This window comes from Chinchilla lanigera, unplaced genomic scaffold, assembly GCF_000276665.1.
Source record: "Chinchilla lanigera isolate Chin_1 unplaced genomic scaffold, ChiLan1.0 scaffold00030, whole genome shotgun sequence".
Lineage (NCBI taxonomy): Eukaryota > Metazoa > Chordata > Mammalia > Rodentia > Chinchillidae > Chinchilla > Chinchilla lanigera.
Genome location: NW_004955431.1, coordinates 7,266,108 through 7,285,812, shown reverse-complemented (window position 1 = coordinate 7,285,812; position 19,705 = coordinate 7,266,108). Strand labels below are relative to the sequence as shown.

The 19,705-nt window shown below is 38.5% G+C and overlaps 1 protein-coding gene across 1 annotated transcript in view; it reads left to right on the top strand.

Annotated features, from left to right (window-relative positions):
- Nhlrc3 (NHL repeat containing 3) overlaps positions 1-9,606 on the top strand; it is a gene marked incomplete at its 5' end in the record, with an annotated part of 11,612 nt that extends 2,006 nt beyond the window's left edge. The window contains 4 exon segments of the mRNA XM_005387640.2: positions 1,297-1,497; positions 3,607-3,698; positions 6,304-6,416; positions 7,192-9,606. Coding sequence (XP_005387697.1) covers positions 1,297-1,497; positions 3,607-3,698; positions 6,304-6,416; positions 7,192-7,444 — 659 coding nt within the window. The 3' untranslated portion in view covers positions 7,445-9,606.
- Positions 9,607-19,705: the final 10,099 nt, after the last annotated feature.

The following is a 19,705-nucleotide window of genomic DNA, read 5'->3' as shown; positions in this document are numbered from 1 at the left end:
AAATAAATTAATAAGGTCTAAGTTTTTATAAGTCACTCCATTCCCGTACCACATGTCTTCTCAGAACTCAAAAGATTTCTGGGCCTCAGATAATGGAGAAACCACTTACGTGAAGGTGTATTTTAGATGGGAAAATGTGGCTAAAACAAAAAATCTAGAATATCCCAGTTTATTGGCAAACTATAATGAGATTTGACTATTTTTACTCTTTCTTCCCCCAGAATCACTGCTAAAGGTCTTGTCTTTGAATTCATTCTGTTCATTTTATTCTTTTTTTTATAAGAAAAGCTCCCAGAAGTAAAAAGAGCATAACTTGTCTCACGTTTTCCATGATAGCCTATTTTCCCACCAACAGATCTGGTTGCGATTATGTTCTTTTTCCCCATTTTTAAAAGGAATAGATTTTTCTAATGAAAATATAGCTGCAAATAAGCCATTTTCTTAAAAAAATTATTTACTAGTATTTTATCCTGTTTGTTAATTCTTCAGATACTTTTGAGGTTTGCTTTCTCTGGTAATATTGTTTTTTCTTATTATGGCTGTGTACTTTTGCTTAAGTGTCCAAATCAAATATAATAATAATAATACGCTTTTCAAGATAGAATTGTAATGCTAACTGTTTCAGTTTATTTCTGGTAAGAGTATATTCAGTTAGTCTTTTGCATACCTATCAGTTGTATGCCTTCAAGTTTATTTCTCTTAACTGCTTTATAATTTTCCCTTCTTTATCAGTGTTCTACTTTATTCTTTCGCTTATAAGATCATTTTACCTCAAAAGTTATTTTTGTCTTAGGAAAGGGAAATTTATGGGTTCAATTTTGAATTTGTTCCCACTAGAAGAAAATACAGTTTTTTAAAAAATGTTTTATTATGGAGTTTTTTGTTGATCTAAAATTTAAGATCTGTATATAAGTGATTGAAATAACAACTTGGAGTGTAAATTGGTCCTTTATACATTGCTTCTTGATTTCCTTTTACAAGCAATGCTTTTTCAAGGTCATGAGATTAAAAAAGAAAATGTGGCACAAGTAACTTGTTCACCGTGAACTTTCTATGTGCATTGATTTTTTGGTTTATTTTTCAATTTAGAGTGTCCTTATTTTGGAGTAATTAAGATTTTAATTCATAAACAAATTTGGCCATAATAGATATTCTATTTCTGGTTAGTTATAATAATAAATTATATGAGCCTATCAACCTTTTCTTACTGTTTAATCCTTCCAAAATTTTGTTCTCTGCTTATTTGAAAGTTGGATGTTGTATAGTGGTTTTATTTTTGTCTGTCTGTCTTTACAGGATCCTACGGTCATACTGTTAAGAAATACAATTCCTTTGGTGATCTTGTTCAAGTCTTGGGTACTGCAGGCAAAAAAGGCACTGGTTTGAATCCCCTGCAGTTTGATAATCCTGCAGAATTATATGTAGAGGACACGGGAGATATTTACATTGTGGATGGAGATGGAGGATTGAATAACAGATTGATCAAACTGTCTCAAGGTATACGACTTAATTTTATGTGGTATTGTGAAATATGATTTTATAAATTAGACTTAATGTGTGTAATACATAGTGTAATATTATAACTGTGTTAGAAATGAAGTTGTGTGTAACGGACTAGAACACATTACTAGGAGAAAACTGAAAGATAGTTGGACGGGAGTGCCAATAATGCATGATTCTGCTGTCCTGGCTCCTTATACTTCACCGATGGCCGGGAGGTTCCTCCATAAGGAACTGGAGAGACTGAGAATTTATAGTCAATTTGAGGTAAGTGGATAGCCTACCCAACTAAATGAAGTTAGGTATCCATAATCCCAGAGTCAGATACTTTACAAGCTAATTAACCAGCCATATTTTCATATGTGTCCTCAGTACAAAATAGCAGTGAAGATGGGTCTGCTACGGATGAGACAGTTAAATGTAATCTATGGTAATGATTTTGAAAATCAAATGGAGATTAGAAGAAGGAGAAACTAAATTGACTAGAGAAGTAGGACAAGATCGATTTCATGAAGTACTCCTTGAACTAAATTGGTTTTGGTGGAGGGGGACTGGGGTGGGCGCAGTGTGCCTACAGGCCTTAGCCTACCAGGTCTACAGGTAATCATCAGCAGGAGTGAGCTGAAAATGCACTTTTGGAACGGCGGTGAATAAGATTTGGGATGTGTTTGAAACTTACCTGAAGATTTTAGAAACTGTATTTCGCCTATAGCACTGGTGGTGTTTTCTGGGACAGGCATCCTGTAGGTTTACCACCACTGGCCTGTAGAGTCTCTTTGAAGTTTTTGGTACAAGCATGATTATCTAAAAGCAGAGGTTTTACAAGAAACAGTATTATATTGGATGTACAGAGTCTGCCAAAAAATGTGTGCACACTTCAGGAAAAAAGAAAAACTTGTATGAATATTTTAATACTAAATTTGTTACGATGCCCTAAGTTAACTATTGGCCCCTACACTTGCAGCTGACGCTCAAAGTGGTGGCCGTCAGCTTCCAGACGTTCATTAGTATGGTGAACTGCTGCTTGGTAACCTCGGTGAAAGTGTCCATGGAGATTGCTGCACATATATTTTCAATTTCTTCTCTACGGGTCTGCAGTGCAGTGGGCTTCTGTGATATCTAGGGGCCCTCATATGGGGTAACACCGTCTGTTGTAAAACTTTGTACTATTTATCTTTTCCTGAAGTGTGTATATGTTTTCTTTGGCAGACTGTGTTTCTAATGAGTTCCATTATTTGGAGGCTAGGTAGTCAATTTATCACTTAGCAGTGAATCTGATCAGTAACAGCTGAAGGAAGGTGGCATAGAGCAAAGCAAGAATCTGAAAAATTCCATGAAAGAAAGAAACATAACAAATTTAGAAAATAGGTAGGATTTCAATATATTAGGCGCCGTGGCCACCATTAAAAATTGCTTCACAGTGGTTCTAAACAAAATAAATTTATTCTCAGCATTTGGGGATCCAGAAGTCTATAAGATGGGTGAGGCCCCTGCTAGTAGCACTAGATGAGAATTCTTCCTGGGCTCTCCTGGCCTCAGGCATACGTTGCCTCGAATCTGGAGCTTCATCTTCCCTGGCCCCTTCTCCAGGTCTTTGTGTTTCAAATACTCCTCCTTTCCCTTTTAAGGATTAGGGCCCAACTCTAAATTCATGATGGTCTCATCTCAAGATCCCTACTTTAATTTCATCTGCAGGTGTCAGAGGTTAGGATATGGGCGAATGTTTTGGAGGGCCGCAAACTGTAGACTAGTTAACAAGGGAGACACACTATAAAAACATAGTGTGAGTTTTCAAGCTCAATGAAATGAGATCACCAAATAACAGATAAGTTGGAAGGAAGAACCAGTTTGAGGAAGAGGCTGACAGAAATCCTAAACAATGATTTTGAAGCAATCTTAAAAAAATTCAAGTGGAGATAATGAAAGAAGTAGGTTAATTGTTTGAAGCAGTGTACAAATTAGGCAAGCGAGTATGTGAGGCCAGGAAAGCATAGGTAAGTCAATGGAGACATAATTAAACAGTGTTTTGCAATTTGAAAAGCGTAACATACAAATGTGTAAGGCATTCTTTGTGGTGCACTGACCATATACATTTATTGTTTGCAGATTTCATGATCCTTTGGCTGCATGGAGAAAATGGGACGGAGCCTGCCAAATTCAATATACCTCACAGTGTTACGCTCGATTCGGCTGGCCGGGTAAAAGCACAGTGTCATTGTGTCTGGGACAGTGTTGCATGTGCGTGTGTGCGCACATGCATGTGTACAAGCGTGTCTAGATCTGTGCCTCTGGGCATGTTTGTATAGATCATTGTTATATTCGTGTTTGTGTCTGTGTGTTGATTAGTAGGTAGGTCTGAGCAGTTCCTCCGGAACTGGGTACACACATGTACTTTCTTTAAATGTTGGATCCTGTACTGAGGGGATTCCTCAGGTATTTAGTGATGAGCAAAGTAGATGAGAAAGAACAAAAAATGGATGCAAACGAAGTTATCTGAAAGGAAGTGTTGCCCTCCTACTAAAAAAAAAAAAATAGGTGTTTCAGTGGTTTCAATTTATGAGCAAAGGAAGTATTGATCAAAAAGGACTGAGAGAGATTAATCTTTTTCTTTGCAACACTGGGGATTTAGCCCAGGGTGTTTGAACTGAGCTATATCCCCATTCATTTTTTTTAATTTCCTACTTTGAGAGAGGATCTTGCTCAGTTGCCTAGACTGAGCTTGAATCAGAAGTTAATCTTGAAATCTTGCTCCACTCCTGGAAACAGCTTTAGCCAGCAAATTTCGGTGAAATTCTCTTTTTCTGTCCCCTTCTACTACCACCTTTGTGGCTTGTACCCATCTACTAAGCAGACATACCACTTTGGCATTACGTTTCCACACCCAAACTTCCATCAAGCATTTTTATATTAAGTTCTCGTTTTCTGATAGCGGCCTGTAATTCTCTATTATGGTGATTGTCATGCTGTATTGTAATCATTTAATTGTCTGTTTCCTCTAATAGGTTTAGGCTATATAAGGGCATATACCGAACCTCTTAATATCTTACCGCTTGGCGCATAGTAATCGTGTGTGTTTGTTAAATGACAGAACATCTTGTGTCATAGTAGCTATATCAGGCTACTTGCCCGTATGCCATTAGACACTTAGTCTGTTTCCACTTTGGATTTTGTGAGACCCAAACAACCTTCTAATTGGGATTTTTTTCAATAATAACAAAGTATAAATGTTTTGATCATTAAATTTTCCTATCTACCATAAGAAATGAACTGACCAGATGAACTTTATATATAAATTGAGCACTAGAAGTTAGAGTCCTGTTTTTACTTCCGTTGTGGACTAAGAAAAAGTCCAGATTTCAGAGCATGAGACACCTAGCCCCAGGTAAATTCTCCATGGTTAGCAATGTCCTGAGAGGCCTCGGAGATCATTTGCTGAGAGTATTATGGCATTTCTGAGTCACAAGGATGACTGTTAAGATCTGTATGATTGTGCTTTTTCTAATAGAAATACTATTGGGAGCACTTAAAATAATTTAACTTATTTAATTCTCACCACAACCTTATATGAAACGCTTGTTCCTTTTAGAGTCAAAGCTTGTTTTTCAAACAGAATTTCCTGTGATCAAAATTTGTTGAGTATTAAGTAGAAAAGAAAATGCTGCTAGTCTGTATAGCTGTGGTGGTGAACCTATGGTACGCATGCTGCAGGAGGCTGTTATGTATCACTGAATGCGCTGAAAGGATTCACCATCACTACTATAAATATCAGGGCACTCTAGGATGCAAACTGTATTTCTTCCTTGGTCATTCGTCTGAGACACAAAATCCTCCTCACTTTTACTAAAGAATCACAGATCACGAAAAGACATTGAGAAATTATTTACTTAGGCATCAGAAACTGAAATGGGATCATGAGAATTTGTTTCTGCTTGGAAAGGAAGTCAGTGGCTACCAAATTCACACACATTGATAGAGTTGGGGTTGCCCTGAAAAATGATCCCTGAATCCACAAACCCAAGAAATTCAAAGAGTCTGAAGAGGGATGTAGGATCAGCAGGCTTCGCCTTTCCCATCCAGTTCATTTTTTCTCTCTCTAGGCCTCCCTACATGTCATCAAAAACCATCTCACTTTGTGTATGCCATGAAGTTGCCCACAGACAATACAGGAGTGTCGTTTGGAATGAATTGGGCTTCCTCTTTTATACCAACAGTTTCCTAACTCATGACAGCATATGACAAACCCAAGGGAAACATTTTATCATACTTTATGTGTTACTAAACTCTCCCAGCCTGTATCTTATTTAATGCTTGAGAACTTTAAACAGAATGTAGGTTTAGTAATACAAGAATAAATAAGTACCTCCCTTGCTGAGTTCCTCAGGAGCGAGGCTGCTTTTGTTTAATGTCCTGTTGCCCGGCCCAGGAACTGGCAGGCTGATGGCACGCAGTGAAGGTGAACTTTGTTAGAAGAACGAAGACTCCTTGTTGCTTTTTACTATCAATCCTCTCTGCTTTACAGGGGCCTACTCAAGTTTTTTTAGTTGTTTTAATCACATGTCTGGTACCATAGACAGAGCATTAAGACAGCAGTTAGATTGTGGTTCTGACACGTGGAAGTGCAGTTCAGACAGGCATTTAACCTCCCGGATTCAGGTTTTCCTCAGCTGAAAATGGGGTTTATAATATGTTCTTTGGGGTCTTTTGAGTACTGAGATACTGTATGTGAAACTAATGAAAATAAGCACTTTTCCTTCTTCTCATGTAGTGAATCTTTCCCCAGTTGATATGCTTTTGGTTTCTCAGGTGTGGGTTGCTGACCGAGGAAATAAAAGAGTCCAAGTATTCGATAAAGTCACTGGGGAGTGGTTAGGGGCATGGAGCAACTGTTTCACGGAGGAAGGACCTTCTTCTGTCAGGTGATTATTTCTTGTTATTTTGAAATGCTTATTTCAGTTGATTTGTGTTACTTCCTCTATTAGACAGGTGAAAGTGTAAAATCTTCACTGTAAATTTTAAGCGGAGGGTCTAGGGATATAGCTCAGTGGTATAGTGCTTGTCTACCATGTGCAGGGCCCTGGGTTCAAGCCTCATTATCATCAAAATAAGAAAAAAAGAAAAGAAAAGAAAAAGCAGGTGGAAATGGATTGAAACAAGTGATAAATTTTATTTTTGAATCCCAGGTAAAGTAGAAGCAGTTAAACTCCCCGTGCTCCATGGAACCCCAGTGTCAGCGATAATAAAGATATGCTAGATGTCTCCTGTAACCTTTGGCAAAGGTTTAAACAAATAAAGACAATAAAAGTTTGAATGTAGTTTAGAGTTCTTTAGTTTTATCTTGTTTAATACTGTTATATCGACAATTTTTGTATTTATTTATTTATTTATTTATTTAATTTGGTTTTTCTCCAGTACCGGGAACCGAACTCACGACCTTGCACTTGCCAGGCAGGTGCTTTTGCCGCTGAGCTAAATCCCCAGCCCCTAAATTTTTGTTTTTAAATTTAAACTAATCTGTGTCTCTACCATCGCAGACCTGGTACATCCCTCAACAGCATTAGATCAAATTTAAATTCTTACTAAAAGAATCATTCAGCAGATCGGTGCCTACTGCTGTTCAGCGCTAGAGGAACGTCAGTGTGGAGAAAGTAAACGTGTATGGTAACTGTGCTGTGTCATCTGCCCTTCCCTTAGATTCACTCCGGATGGGAAGTACTTGATTGTGGCGCAGCTGAACCTTAGCAGGCTGTTGGTTGTGGCAGCGCCCCCGGTGGGCAGCGTTGGCGACTGTTCTGTGATCAGCACCATCCAGCTCCCGGATCAAGTCCTGCCACATCTCCTGGAAGTGGATCGCAAGACTGGAGCACTCTATGTAGCAGAAATCGGGGCAAAACAAGTACAAAAATATGTCCCTGTGAATCGCTATGTGTCTGTGTTCAGTACATAGTGTTTTTTTCTGGAGATATTTCAAGTGTCCGTTCAAATTCTCAGATTTGTTAATTGTTTAAAAATGGGCTTCAAGCACAAAATTTTACTTTTGTCTGATCTAGTTACACAAAGCTCTGTCTGTGGGTCATTATGTGTCACATTTCATTGCCATTGTGGGACTCAGGTTTATTTACTATGTGCATAAGGATATTTTAATGAAAGAAATGTGATTTTAAAAATGGAATCAGAGAGAGAGAAACCAAGATTGTAGCCTAGTTACTAGCCCTGATAGATTAATTCTTCTTGGTTAAAAAATAGGAATAAAAGTGGCTTGCTAGGATAATTCACCGAATTTCATGTGACGAACTAAGTGTAAACCTCCAGTTTGTTGGACGTGTATAAAATGGGCCACCTGAGAGACTATGGCAGACATGGGGCACTGAGTCATCTGAGTGCTCGCTGGGGGGTAGATAGTGAAGCCACGAAATGGAGCTCACACTCACGAAGACCCTGAGCAGCTTACAGTCCAGACGGGAGACACAGGCGACAGCCAGCACAGTGGCAGCTTCACGTGTGTGTGCTGGGACTATAAAGAAGATCACCGGACCTGAGCGAGACATTCATGGCGACGACAGAGGACGTCAGCTCGAGCTTGGACTGAAAGTCTCAAGAGGAAGCAGTGTGGTCCCAGTAGAGAGTTCTAGAAAGATATAAACTGGCCATGAACTTTTATGTGCATTCAGGCCTTTTTTATTAAAGCTCAGCTTAACATGGATTTTTTTTTTTAGTTGTAAGATCTTCATGTCGGCCCTTAAATAATGCAATACAATGGCTGGCATCTAAGCACTTTACCGAAAGGAGTTCTTAAAAGTAAGTAAAAATTTTTAAAAGTTGATCTTAGAAATAGGACCCCTCCTCAATGCTTTGTTTTGGTACCGGGAATCAAACTCTGGACCTTGGGCTTGCAAGGCAGGCGCTGTGCCGCTGAGCTGCATCCCTGGCCCTCAGTTCTTTTTAAAGCATGAAATAAGTTTGTTCCTAAAATTTGTCTACCTCAGAGAAATTCCAGGGTTCTTACATGGATACGTGCCAAACACTTTGAGTTACCAGGATGGAAACTTCCCTGCCTCTATTTCCACATCCACCCCCCTTGGTCTGAATATCAGCTTCCTCACTAGAGTGATTTCTGAGTTTGTCCCGGTGTATTCTAGGCTTTGGTGGAACTTTGCCATGTCACAGTCTTTCAGACCACTCTGCCCCTCTCTGCAGTCAGCTCCCCTCTGTGTCTCAGGGTTTTACTGTGAATGCCATAGCATATCGAAGTCTTGACTGACTTTGCGAGGTGCCTATTCTGCCTGGGGGTCTGTTCTCCAGGCTGAAGGCCCTTGTCCTAGTTCTGATGCTTTGGAGCGTGTCATAGTGCAGCTAGGAAGGCAAATCAGTAGCAGCAGCAGACCCAGTCCTGTATCCCAGGGCCACTGAAAAATGTGCTGTGTCCCTGATGGGACAACGTCATCTTGAAGGAGTTCCTTAGTTTGCTGTCAGTAACATGGGAGCGTCGTCGTCTCTCCTGCATGCATGCTGTGGGGATCGTAGGTGCAGCAGGTGTAAAGGTGCCTTGTTTGTTCTAGGTGTGCTGCAGGCCTTTATTAATGGCTCTTTAAGAGTCCAGAGTGCTAACCATTACACAATGGAACCTAACAGCTCTTCCTAAATGTGCATGTACATGATACCAAGTGCAAGGTTTGCCTTGATTTTGTATTTAGGCTTTTACCAAAGCGCATCCTGATGAACCTTTGTGCATTTAGGCTATTGTGATCAGCTGATCAGGATTTAAAAGAATAATTTGAGGCTGTGTTTTTTTTGTTGTTTGTAAACCGTGACAAGAAGTACAAATATGTCTTGGAAGGAGTGTAGGTTAAGTAAACTGATTTTATCATTTCTAAAATGTTTTATGTAACTTTTATACCAGATTTTTATAAAACTTGCTGAAATGTTCCTGTCTATCTCATAAAAAGTGATTGTTAACATACTTGAAATTACAATATTTTACTTTTTTCTTTTGGATGAATTAGTTGAATGAGAAATGTGTTTTTCCTTAAAAATGCATATTAAAGTTATGGAAAGAAAAGTGATTATCATCTGGCTGTCCAATTAAAGATTAATTTCATTGTCATAAAAGCAATTTATAGCTTCTTTTTTTCCACTGAAGAATTTCAGCAACCATGCGATCACAGGTTGGTGCTAAGAGAAGATCCCTGTCTTCATATACAAAAAGTGTGAGCTGAGTACTGGTGGTGGTTGTTGGAAGGCTTGAATAGCATAGCTTCATCTGAGATGGTGGGTGGGCACACCTGATGAAGTAACTAGCTCACTGCATTTCTGCAATAGACGTAGAACCTCTTTGTCCCTCTACTGGCTAGGTTTATTCCTAGGAAAGAGATGGGAATTCCAAGGGGACGGGTATCAGAAAACCAAGGCTCCATGTATCTTTCATATAAGAAGGAAACCTCAAAATTTAAGTGGAATTGTTAGAGAGAACTTGGATGCAGTCTAATGCTAATGAAAGAGAATCCATAATTTGTTTTTAGGTCACTAGCAAAAGACTGCTTCAAACAAGGGCCGTAAGGCTGTGACAACAAAGTCCTAAGTTGTATTTCTGTGTTTTTAAACATTCTTGCAGTTGTTTTTTTTGTTTTGTTTTGTTTTTGTTTTTCTTCCGGTACCAGGAATCGAACTCGCAACCTTGCGCTTGTCAGGCAGGCGCTTTGCCACTGAGCTAAATCCCCAGCCCCCATTCTTGTATTTGAAAGCAGGATAAACTGTGCAGCCAGTGTTAAAACTGGGAATAAATTTCTGTGTCTTAGGCTTACTAAAATACATCTGAATCTTAAAAGTTACAAATTTACAGCTAACTTGTTCTGTTCTCTGTGGGGGTGTATTTTCAGCAATAATCAGATAAAACATTTCTAAAGTCAGTAAATCTTCACACAACAAAAATTCGTGAGACAAGCAGCACGAAGTGGGTTAAGCAAGTTTTCTGCCCGAGTCGTTTGCTGCTGTTTGGAAAAAAACACTTCCTTACACCTGCGTCTTTTAGTGATTCCTGGAAGATTCCCTGTTCTGGCACTTTCTTGTGTTACACTGTTGAAACAAAAGAGGGCAGTAAAGTTCTTATGATAAGTACTTAAATGTGAGCAAATGTCCGTTCTTTATACTTTGGCTTTTTAAAATTAAGTCTGTGTTAATCATGGTTAAACCTCTTCCTCTTTTTCTTCAGCTAGTTGACATCCTTAGCAAGTTGGTTTATAGTTGACACATTTTACAAGAGATTTTGGAAATTTTTACGATGTAATTGTACTTTTTTCCTTTAAAAAAATTTCATTTAGTTCAAACCAACAGCCAAAGTTGAGTAACTCACTTGAAACAAAAATGAAACTATAATATGATTATGAGTTTAGTACAATGGAAAACATATTAGAAAAAATTATCTTTTTTGTTACTATTTATTGAAAGCAATTTTGCCTGGTAGTTGCTGATTATTTTATACATAGGAAAAATGAATTAAGACCCAGTCATTTCTGTAATTTGCCTTTATAGAGTAACTCTTCTAAATGCTTCATAACATGTAGATACTTTTTTTTGTGCACAAGAACTGAATGAAATTTGAGCAATGAAAAAGAGCTTTTCTTAAAACATTTCTTCCACTATGAACACTAAAACTGTTAATTTTGCATTAGTGTAATTCACAAAGAAAAAACAGTTTAATACCTAAAGCAAGAATGTGCCTAGGTAGACTAAGTTTTGGATATAGTCTTTACAAGGCTAGATTAATGTGTCACAAGAAGCTGATACTATAAACTTCTCAGTTTCCTCCACTTTACTGCTTTATTCCCAGGAAAGAAAATTTTAGTAGCATTGTTTAATTTTGTTCTTAACCATTATAACTGTACTTTGTTACAAAAAAATTTTATTGTGTGACATTAAGTGCAAATTATGTCACTAAACAAATTTTCTTTAACATTTTTCACAGTTTGTGTAAAGGAATTTGTAAAGGTTTTGGTACTGTATTCAACTGAAATCCTCATTTTTACATAAAGAATTTAGGAACTAAATGTATGTTTTGTTTTTAATCAACATTAATTTAAAAAGTTCTATCCACCTTTCCCCCCTTTGGGGTTTATGTATACCAGTAAATGTGCATGTGTATAAATACATTACGTAAGTTAAAAGCATTCGACCAAATGGATGAGAACAGCTTGGTCAAAACCGTTGAAATTTAACATGGCTAAATATAAATCCTATATGTAAACTCAAAAAGTTATGGAAGGAAACCTGGCATGAAAACAAAGTATTTGAAAAATATTTGAGGTCTCCCAACCAAAGCCATACATATTAAGAAAATGTGTATGGCTTATATCTAGATGTCCCTCTAAAGCCTTAGGTGGGCATAGCTGGGGCTTTTGGGGGTAACCAGATCATGCATGTGTGGCACTGGGTTACTCGACTGATGGGTTTATAGTATGATGTTGGGAGGTAAAGCCTGGAGGGAAGATTAGGTTACTGTGGGCGTGGCCTGATGCATTTTATATATATTATATATATATCCCTCCTCCCGTGATGGCATTTTGCCCTCTGTCCACTACGCCATGGACTGTTTCTCCTCTGCCATGTCCCTGTCTTGGAGCAGCAGACTGTGGACTAAAAGCTCCACAAACTGTGAGCCGAAGTAACCCTTTCTTCCTTGAACTTGTGAGTATCAGGTATTTTGTCTCAGCAATGAGAAAACTAAGACGCGTGTTGCTATATTAGCCAACAGTGATGTAAATATAATGGCAAATTTAAGCGTATCATATAAACAAAGCTCTTTAACCCCAAAGCAATTTCATAGATAGTACAGTGTGCATCTTGTAAATACAGCTTCCTTTTGAATGCTGCATTTTAACAGAATCCTACAAACAGACTCTTCAATCCAAAAGCAGACAACCAAATAGCTTTGAACCCCTCAGAAGGTGACCATGTAGGAAACCGAACAGACTTATTGGGCTTTCCACCAAAACTAAGACAATGAATTGCAGTAACAGTGGCTAGTTGGCTCAGCCTAATAAAAGAACCTTGTCACAAAGCCGTTTAGCAGTGGATTCAGACCTTGATCAGGAGTTTGGCTGACCTGTGCTGTGATCCTAAGCTACAGGCCTCATTGTTTTTCTCATTTGTGGAATAATAATATTTCACCATGGGATTATTGAGAATACAAATAGGATCATGTGCATAAAGTATTGAGCCCAGTTTCCAATACAGTAAGCACTCAATGAACCTGTAACAGCCTCTTCAGCAGATTGAGTATTAAAGCCAAATGTGGCAGCTGTGCCGTATTTGGGCAGTGACACAGATTGGGAGAACGCTGAGGCTAGATGACCTTCCCTATCAGGGTTTTGTCATAGTATTCAGAACTAAAGACATGATTGTAATACAGTAAATGTTCATCATTTAGAAATGCTATTTTAAAAAACATGTTTTTAGTTGACATCGAAGCTGTTTATTCAGCCAACAGATAGTCCACATGTCAGGTACAGGAATACTGTAGTAAGCAAGGTAAGTGCTTTTCTGTGCTGGAGTTATGTTCTAATTGAGGAAACAGAACAGTTGTACAGAAAAAAGTGGGGTTTTGTTTAGAAATTTGTGGTGTATATTAACAAGAGGCAAAAAATTCACCCAATTCCCAGCCTTCTCCCTGGCCATCTCAGAATCGTGAGGCAACAAACCAGCATTCTTCAGGAAGGTGGAAAGGAGTCTGGGTTTTTATATTTGTGAACCACTGCACTGGCCTCGTATTTCCTTTTTCTAGACTTCTTTTTATATGAGATTATTAAAAGTTTCTGTCTTATGCCACTGTCACCTGTTTTTGTGCAGTTGAAACCCTTCCTAAGAAATAACAGTATTGAATGAAGCTGCATTAATTTAGGAAGGATGGATATTAAGGTTTCATATCCAAGATTATGTCCTTTCAGGAGATTTTATCTTTTTTCCACTTTGTATTCATTCTTTCCCTTTCTTTTGTGACATGTAGATTTCATATCAAATTTATCTTATGATTTTTTCCCATTATCGGTTAGTCACTGGGGGAAGAAAAAAGGTATTCATTTTCATGTATCTATTTACCTCAATAAAATATCACTGACTTTAATAAGCTACTTTAATTATGTAGATTTTCTAGGTATTCATCTTTGAAGGTAAAGATAACTGTACAGCTTTTAATATTGTTACTATTCTTAAATTTTAAAAATGTTAGCTATACCATTCATAACAATGTTGGATAATAATGAAGAAAAGGGATATCTTTGTCTTATTTTTTAATGGTCATATCAGTATTTCACCAAGTAGTATGATCTTTACGTTTGGGCAATTTTGTTCTTTTAATCGCAGAATTTTATTTTAATTTCATAAAATGACTTTTGGTATTTATATGACATGTTAATATAGGGGCTGGGGATTTAGCTCAGTGGCACAGCGCCTGCCTGGCAAGCGCAAGGTCGTCAGTTTGATTCCTGGTACCGGAAGAAACAACAAAAAGAAAAAACAAACTGACATGTTAATATAATGAGCTTTAACAAATTTATGTTTTACTACTGGAAAAAAATTTTCCTTGATCATAATGTCTTCCTTGAAACAGTTACTGTTGAAGCAAAGAGGGCAATAGAATTCTATTCATATACATCTTACTATGTTCTACCTATCTCGAAAAGGAATTAATAGTTTCCTTATGATAAAATATTTAGACTACATTAAGATAGAATAATGTCAGAAATTGTAAGGAGGAGAAATAAAAGTACATATATCTCAAACCTGGGCTAATAATAGTTACAGTAAGCATTAAATTACTTCTGAGTAGCTGTGGAAAAAAAGAATTGCAGATATATAATTCTTACCTGATAAAAGCAAATATACCCATTCTTTAGAGAACATTGTTTTTCCTATTTATATTGAATTCATTCTTATAGAGGAAACAAAACAGCACATCTTTGAAATGTCATTTAACATGAAGAAACTTATGCAGTGGAGAATCAAGGATGATGTTTTTAAAAAAAGGATAGAGCCTTTAACCCAGTAGTACGTAAGTGTTTATATTTGGTGTACTCGCCTCTAACTGCATGCATAGTCTAACAGAAGTGAGGATGGTAGTGGCCTGTATCTGTATTTTCCCATGTGGTAGCCTCTACCTTGTGTGGTTATTGAATGTGGCTTATGTGTCTGAGGTGCTGAATCCTACCATATTTTTAATTTAAATTTGATTTGTCACATGTGGCCTTTGGCTGTATTGGAAAGCATAGCAGCATAATAGATGACTCTAGATTTGTCATGATAATGACAGGTAATTTGGTTTTATTCAATATTTTTGTCCATCTTTGTAATTGGCCTTTGTTTTGAGACATGCCCCCCTCTTACTAAACTGAGGCTCTATTATCTTTTACTAGCAGCCCTCCCCATAGGACAGTCAGGGCAACTAAACAGGTGTTTATAATCTGCATTTCTCAAGATACTTCTTTTCCCTGGTGGGTGGCTTAATACCTATTTGTCAGATGGGAGACCAGGAGGTCTGTCACAGGAGAACCTCGTTTATGCGGGCAGTCCCTCATGGCTTTCGTCTGCTCTATGTCCAGCTTGTATCTATCTGACCATCGCTCTAGGCCAGCGCCATGTTCTCCCTGATGTCCAAGGAAAGCCCAGTCTGGGGCAGTCCCTGGTTCTTCATGTGGAAGGCACATTCAGTCCACCACCACGAGAGAAAATGTGTTTAAAATTTTAAATTAATGTTTAAATGTGCTTAAAAATTTCTACAATTCTCCATTCATGGGACACATACATCATTTTAAATTTTCAGGCAAATGTGTGAGTGCTCCCTCAAGGGAAGGAGCAGGAAATTGGGAAGGCACCTCAGTCTACTAGGTGGGAGAGATGCCTCTAAATTCTTCTCTCTGGCCACTGGTTTGAGCCATTTGGCTATAGTATGAGTAGAAAGCTGTGTCAAGGGTGACTAAGCCCAACTTCTGGAATGACAAAGTCAAATCTGTATTCAGAGTAGATGCTGAAGTGACATAAAATTAGAATTCATTAAACCCATCTCCTGCCAATTCCTAGAGATCGTGGATTATCCAGTGTGACAACCCCCCACTCTTAGAGATTTGGAGTTGTATGAATTTTAAATTTTTACTGTATGTGTATGAGCTCAAGGGGCAACAGATGGAAAGGACCAACAAAGAAAATTATTTTGGGATATGAACCAGAATGGCTTTCTTAACCCTCATGCTGGTGACAATACAGATCTTTACCTACTAAATCGCTACTTAGGTAATTTTAACCATGAAAAATTTAAGAGAACCTGGTGTCTTGCACCCACTCCTACATGGGGATTCTGATTTAGGGGTAACAGTCCCAGAATGGGCTACCATTTTGAGGTAGCTACAAAAATGTATGTAACTGAACAAATTGACCTGTGAATGGGTTGTTCACTATTTTTTTCATTTGAACTTTACAAAGTATCTGCCTGCCCCCTCCGCTGACTTTCATTTTGGTATGCTTAATATTGGATTCCTTATTTCTAAAGCATTTAGCTGTTGCCTGAGGTGGTTCTGTAAATCTGATTATAAAATCATGTTACCAGATTTCAGGGGAGAAATGTTCTACTGACATTTTTTTAGCACATACTCTGTCAGGTACTGAGAATTTTTTTGTTTTGTTTTGCTTTGTTTTTATTTATTTTTAATTTTTAAATGTAAAAAAAACCACTGACTCCTATTACTATTTTTAAACATACAGTTCAGCACTGTTTTTCATATTCGTGTTATGTAACGTCTTTTGAACCTTTTCATCTTGCAGAAGTGAACCTGTACTCCTCAAACAACTTCCCGTGTCCTTCTGTCCATTTCCCGGCCACCAGCATTCCTCTTTTTCTTTCCATGATGTGACCACCTCAGCTATCTCCTGTAACTGGAACATTCAATATTTGTCCTTTGTGATTGGCTTACTTCACTCATGGTAAAATCCTTAAGCTCCATGTGGTAACATGTGGCAGGATTTCCTTCTGTTTAGAGGCAACAATATTCCATTGTGTGCCAACGACATCTTTTAAATCCATTCATCTGTCAGTGGAAACATTTGGTCTCCTTCCTCTTGGCTATTGTGACTAGTGCTTCAGTAAATACGGATGTGCAAGTATGTCTTTCAGATCTTGGTTCCATTTCTTTAGAGTACATACCCAGAAGTAGGATGGCTGGATCATATGGTGATTCTATTTTTAAGTTTTTGATGAAACTCCACACTCATCTGCACAGCAGCTGCACCGTTTTACAATCTCACCAGCAGTGCACAAGGGTTCTCTCCAGCCTTACCAACACTTGTTATTTTCTGAGCTTTTGTGATAGTGGGCGTCCTAATGAGTGTAACTTTTGAGCTAATAACTATACGTTGAGAAATATTTCAAAATAAACTTATGGTTGACATGTATTGCTTACTTATTCCTTGGCAAGCACTGCTCTATTTATAATCTATTAACTCAGTCCTCATCGTGGCCTTTGAGGTAAGTGGTATTACTTACCTAACCTTATGTATATGAGGAAACTGTCACAAGGATAAACCTGCTCCACTGGTAAACTGCTGAGAAGGGACTCGAACTCCGGGAAGTCTGGCTCTAAATCTGCGTGTGTAACCATTTTTACAATCTTCTTCTCTCTTAGAGGGACACATGCAGATATAGTATCTGCACACAAATGTATGCGTGTATTACAGAATATCTAGAGCAGTGATGTGATGTTAAGTAGCAAAAAATTAGAATTCAGTGTTACAACACGGAAATGAGTGAAGCATAATTTGCTTTTATATGGCCTTTAAAAAATGATTAATGAGTATGATGGGGAGTTGATTAGGACAGAATATGAAATGGAAAAGACTAGCAGGAAGGCAAAACTATGAAAAGTTCCTTATGGTTACATGTTTATAAATAAATAATAGCATATAATATTCTCTCAGACCAAGTACTCTTCTAAGCTTTCTGTGAGTTGTCTTATTTAATCTTTACAGAAATCATGAAAGTAGGTATTGCTACTATTCTCATGTTACACCCTCGGCAACTGAACTGGAGACAGTTGAAAGTTAAGGATTCAGAGCAGTAAAGGAAGAGCATTTAAAGCCAAGCGTTTGATCTCCAGGGTCCACATGCTGAGCTAATGGTCTGTGCATTATATCAACAAATTCTAGAAAAAAAGCCAGAGCAATACTGATGGTACTGGGGCTGGGGATTTAGCTCAGTGGCACAGCGCCTGCCTGGCAAGTGCAAGGTCATGAGTTCGATTCCCGGTACCAGAGAAAACAAAACAAAACAAAAAATACTGATGGTACTGTTGGGTGGTAGAGTTATGGGAAAGAAAAAAAAAACTATTGAAAACATTTTTCTGTGTAATTTCAAAGAATTTTTATTTTTATTGTTTTACAATCACACTCAGTAAAATAAAAGGGGTGAAATTACCATTCTAGGTTGCAACCCTCCCAGTTAAATGGCTTTTGGCTTCTTTCTTTAGTCTATCCATTTCCACTTTCCCTCTTTCTAAAAGCTCCTCCATTCTAGCACCCCCTAATCAGTATATGTGCATGATAATTTTAAACTTTGGAGACGCTCACTGGTAAATATAAAACTGACTATACGTTTATGCCTGATTTTTTCCCGTTATATCTCCTTAAAGCATCTTCCACATGGCCTCCAGGGTTCCACCTGTCTCTGGGCTTCCATATGCCTCACCGGCTCCCTGTCAGAGTCTTTGATTTTGGCTGCTTCTCTCTCTCTGACTGAGTGCTGGAGTGCCTCCGGGCGCCATGCTTGTTCTTGCTGTCTCTCTGCTCATCCCACCACATGCAGTCCAGTGAAAGTAATTATCACCCAGATGCTAAGGACTGTGACATTAGCATTTGTGGTTCAGAGTGCTCTTCTGTGCTCTGGACTTGGATAGACAGTTACCTCCTTGACATTTCCATGTGGACATTTAATAGTTATCTCAAAGTTACCACGTCCAGCATAGTTACATGATTCCTTTCTCTCCATCTCAGATAGTAGAACGGTGCCAGCATTTATTTACCCAGCTGCTCCTGTGTCTACCTGGAACCCTCTTACTCCAGATCTTTACCTGGGTCAGTCTGTGTATTTTTTCATGTTCTACTCAGATAAAACATCAAAGACACATATGTGAGCCAGTGCTATCATTGGCCTTTGACTACTCTCTCAAGGCCCATTTTTAAAGGCCTGGTCCCAGCCTGTTGCTCTACTAACTGGTGGTGGGGCCTTTAAGAGAGTGGTTTGGTGAGGAAGTCGGGCCATTGAATGTATCACCTTGAAGAGGACACTGGAGCTCCGCTCTTCCTCTCTGTTTGCTTCCTGGCTGCCCTGAGCTGAGTAGCTTCTGCCAGGGTATACTGTGATACTATATTCCCAAAGGAACAGGGCCGCGTGACCATTGACTGCTCCCTCTGCAGCCATGAGCATGACAAAAACCTAAGATAATCAACATAGAAAGTGGAAAGGCTTATTTGACTCATGGTTGCAGAGATTTCGGCCCCATAATTGCTTGGGCCCATTGCTTTGGGGCCTTTGCAAGGCAGTGAGCGTGTGCTGCAGCAAGCTGCTGACCTCGTGGAAACCAGGAGGCAAATAAAGCAAAGAAGAGAAACAGTCTGGCGTCCCACAATCCCCTTCAAGGGCACATTCCCAGTGGCCTGATTCTTCCCGTTAGCTTCACCTCTTAAAGGTTCCCCCATCTCCTGATACAGAGAGCTGTGGGCTGGGGAATAAGGCTTTAAGGCATAGGCATTTGGGGGTCATTTGGAATCTAATCTATCGCCAAGTGTGTCCTGAACTTTTGCTGTAAATAAGTTTCCACTCTTGCCATTCTCTATCCTTTCATCCTACTCTATTTTCTTCATGGCTCTTAGAATTCTCTAACACTACTCATTTATTTTTTACTCTTGTATTACCTGTCTCCTTAACTGCAACATCAACTTTGTCAGGGCTGGTGTGATTTTGCTTGGGTCAGCATCACAGCAGCACATAGTAGATGGTCAATAAATACTCATCAAGTATCAACCACTTGAGTGAATCTCATTACCTTGTATGATAATTTCGTTTTCAGTTCACTGTCGTGTTTTTGAACAGTTCAGTATATTGTTAACCAGGTTAAGCATTTCAGGCCAAAGGATCTCTCAGTGTATTTATGTGGATTCCATTTCAAGCTAGCCC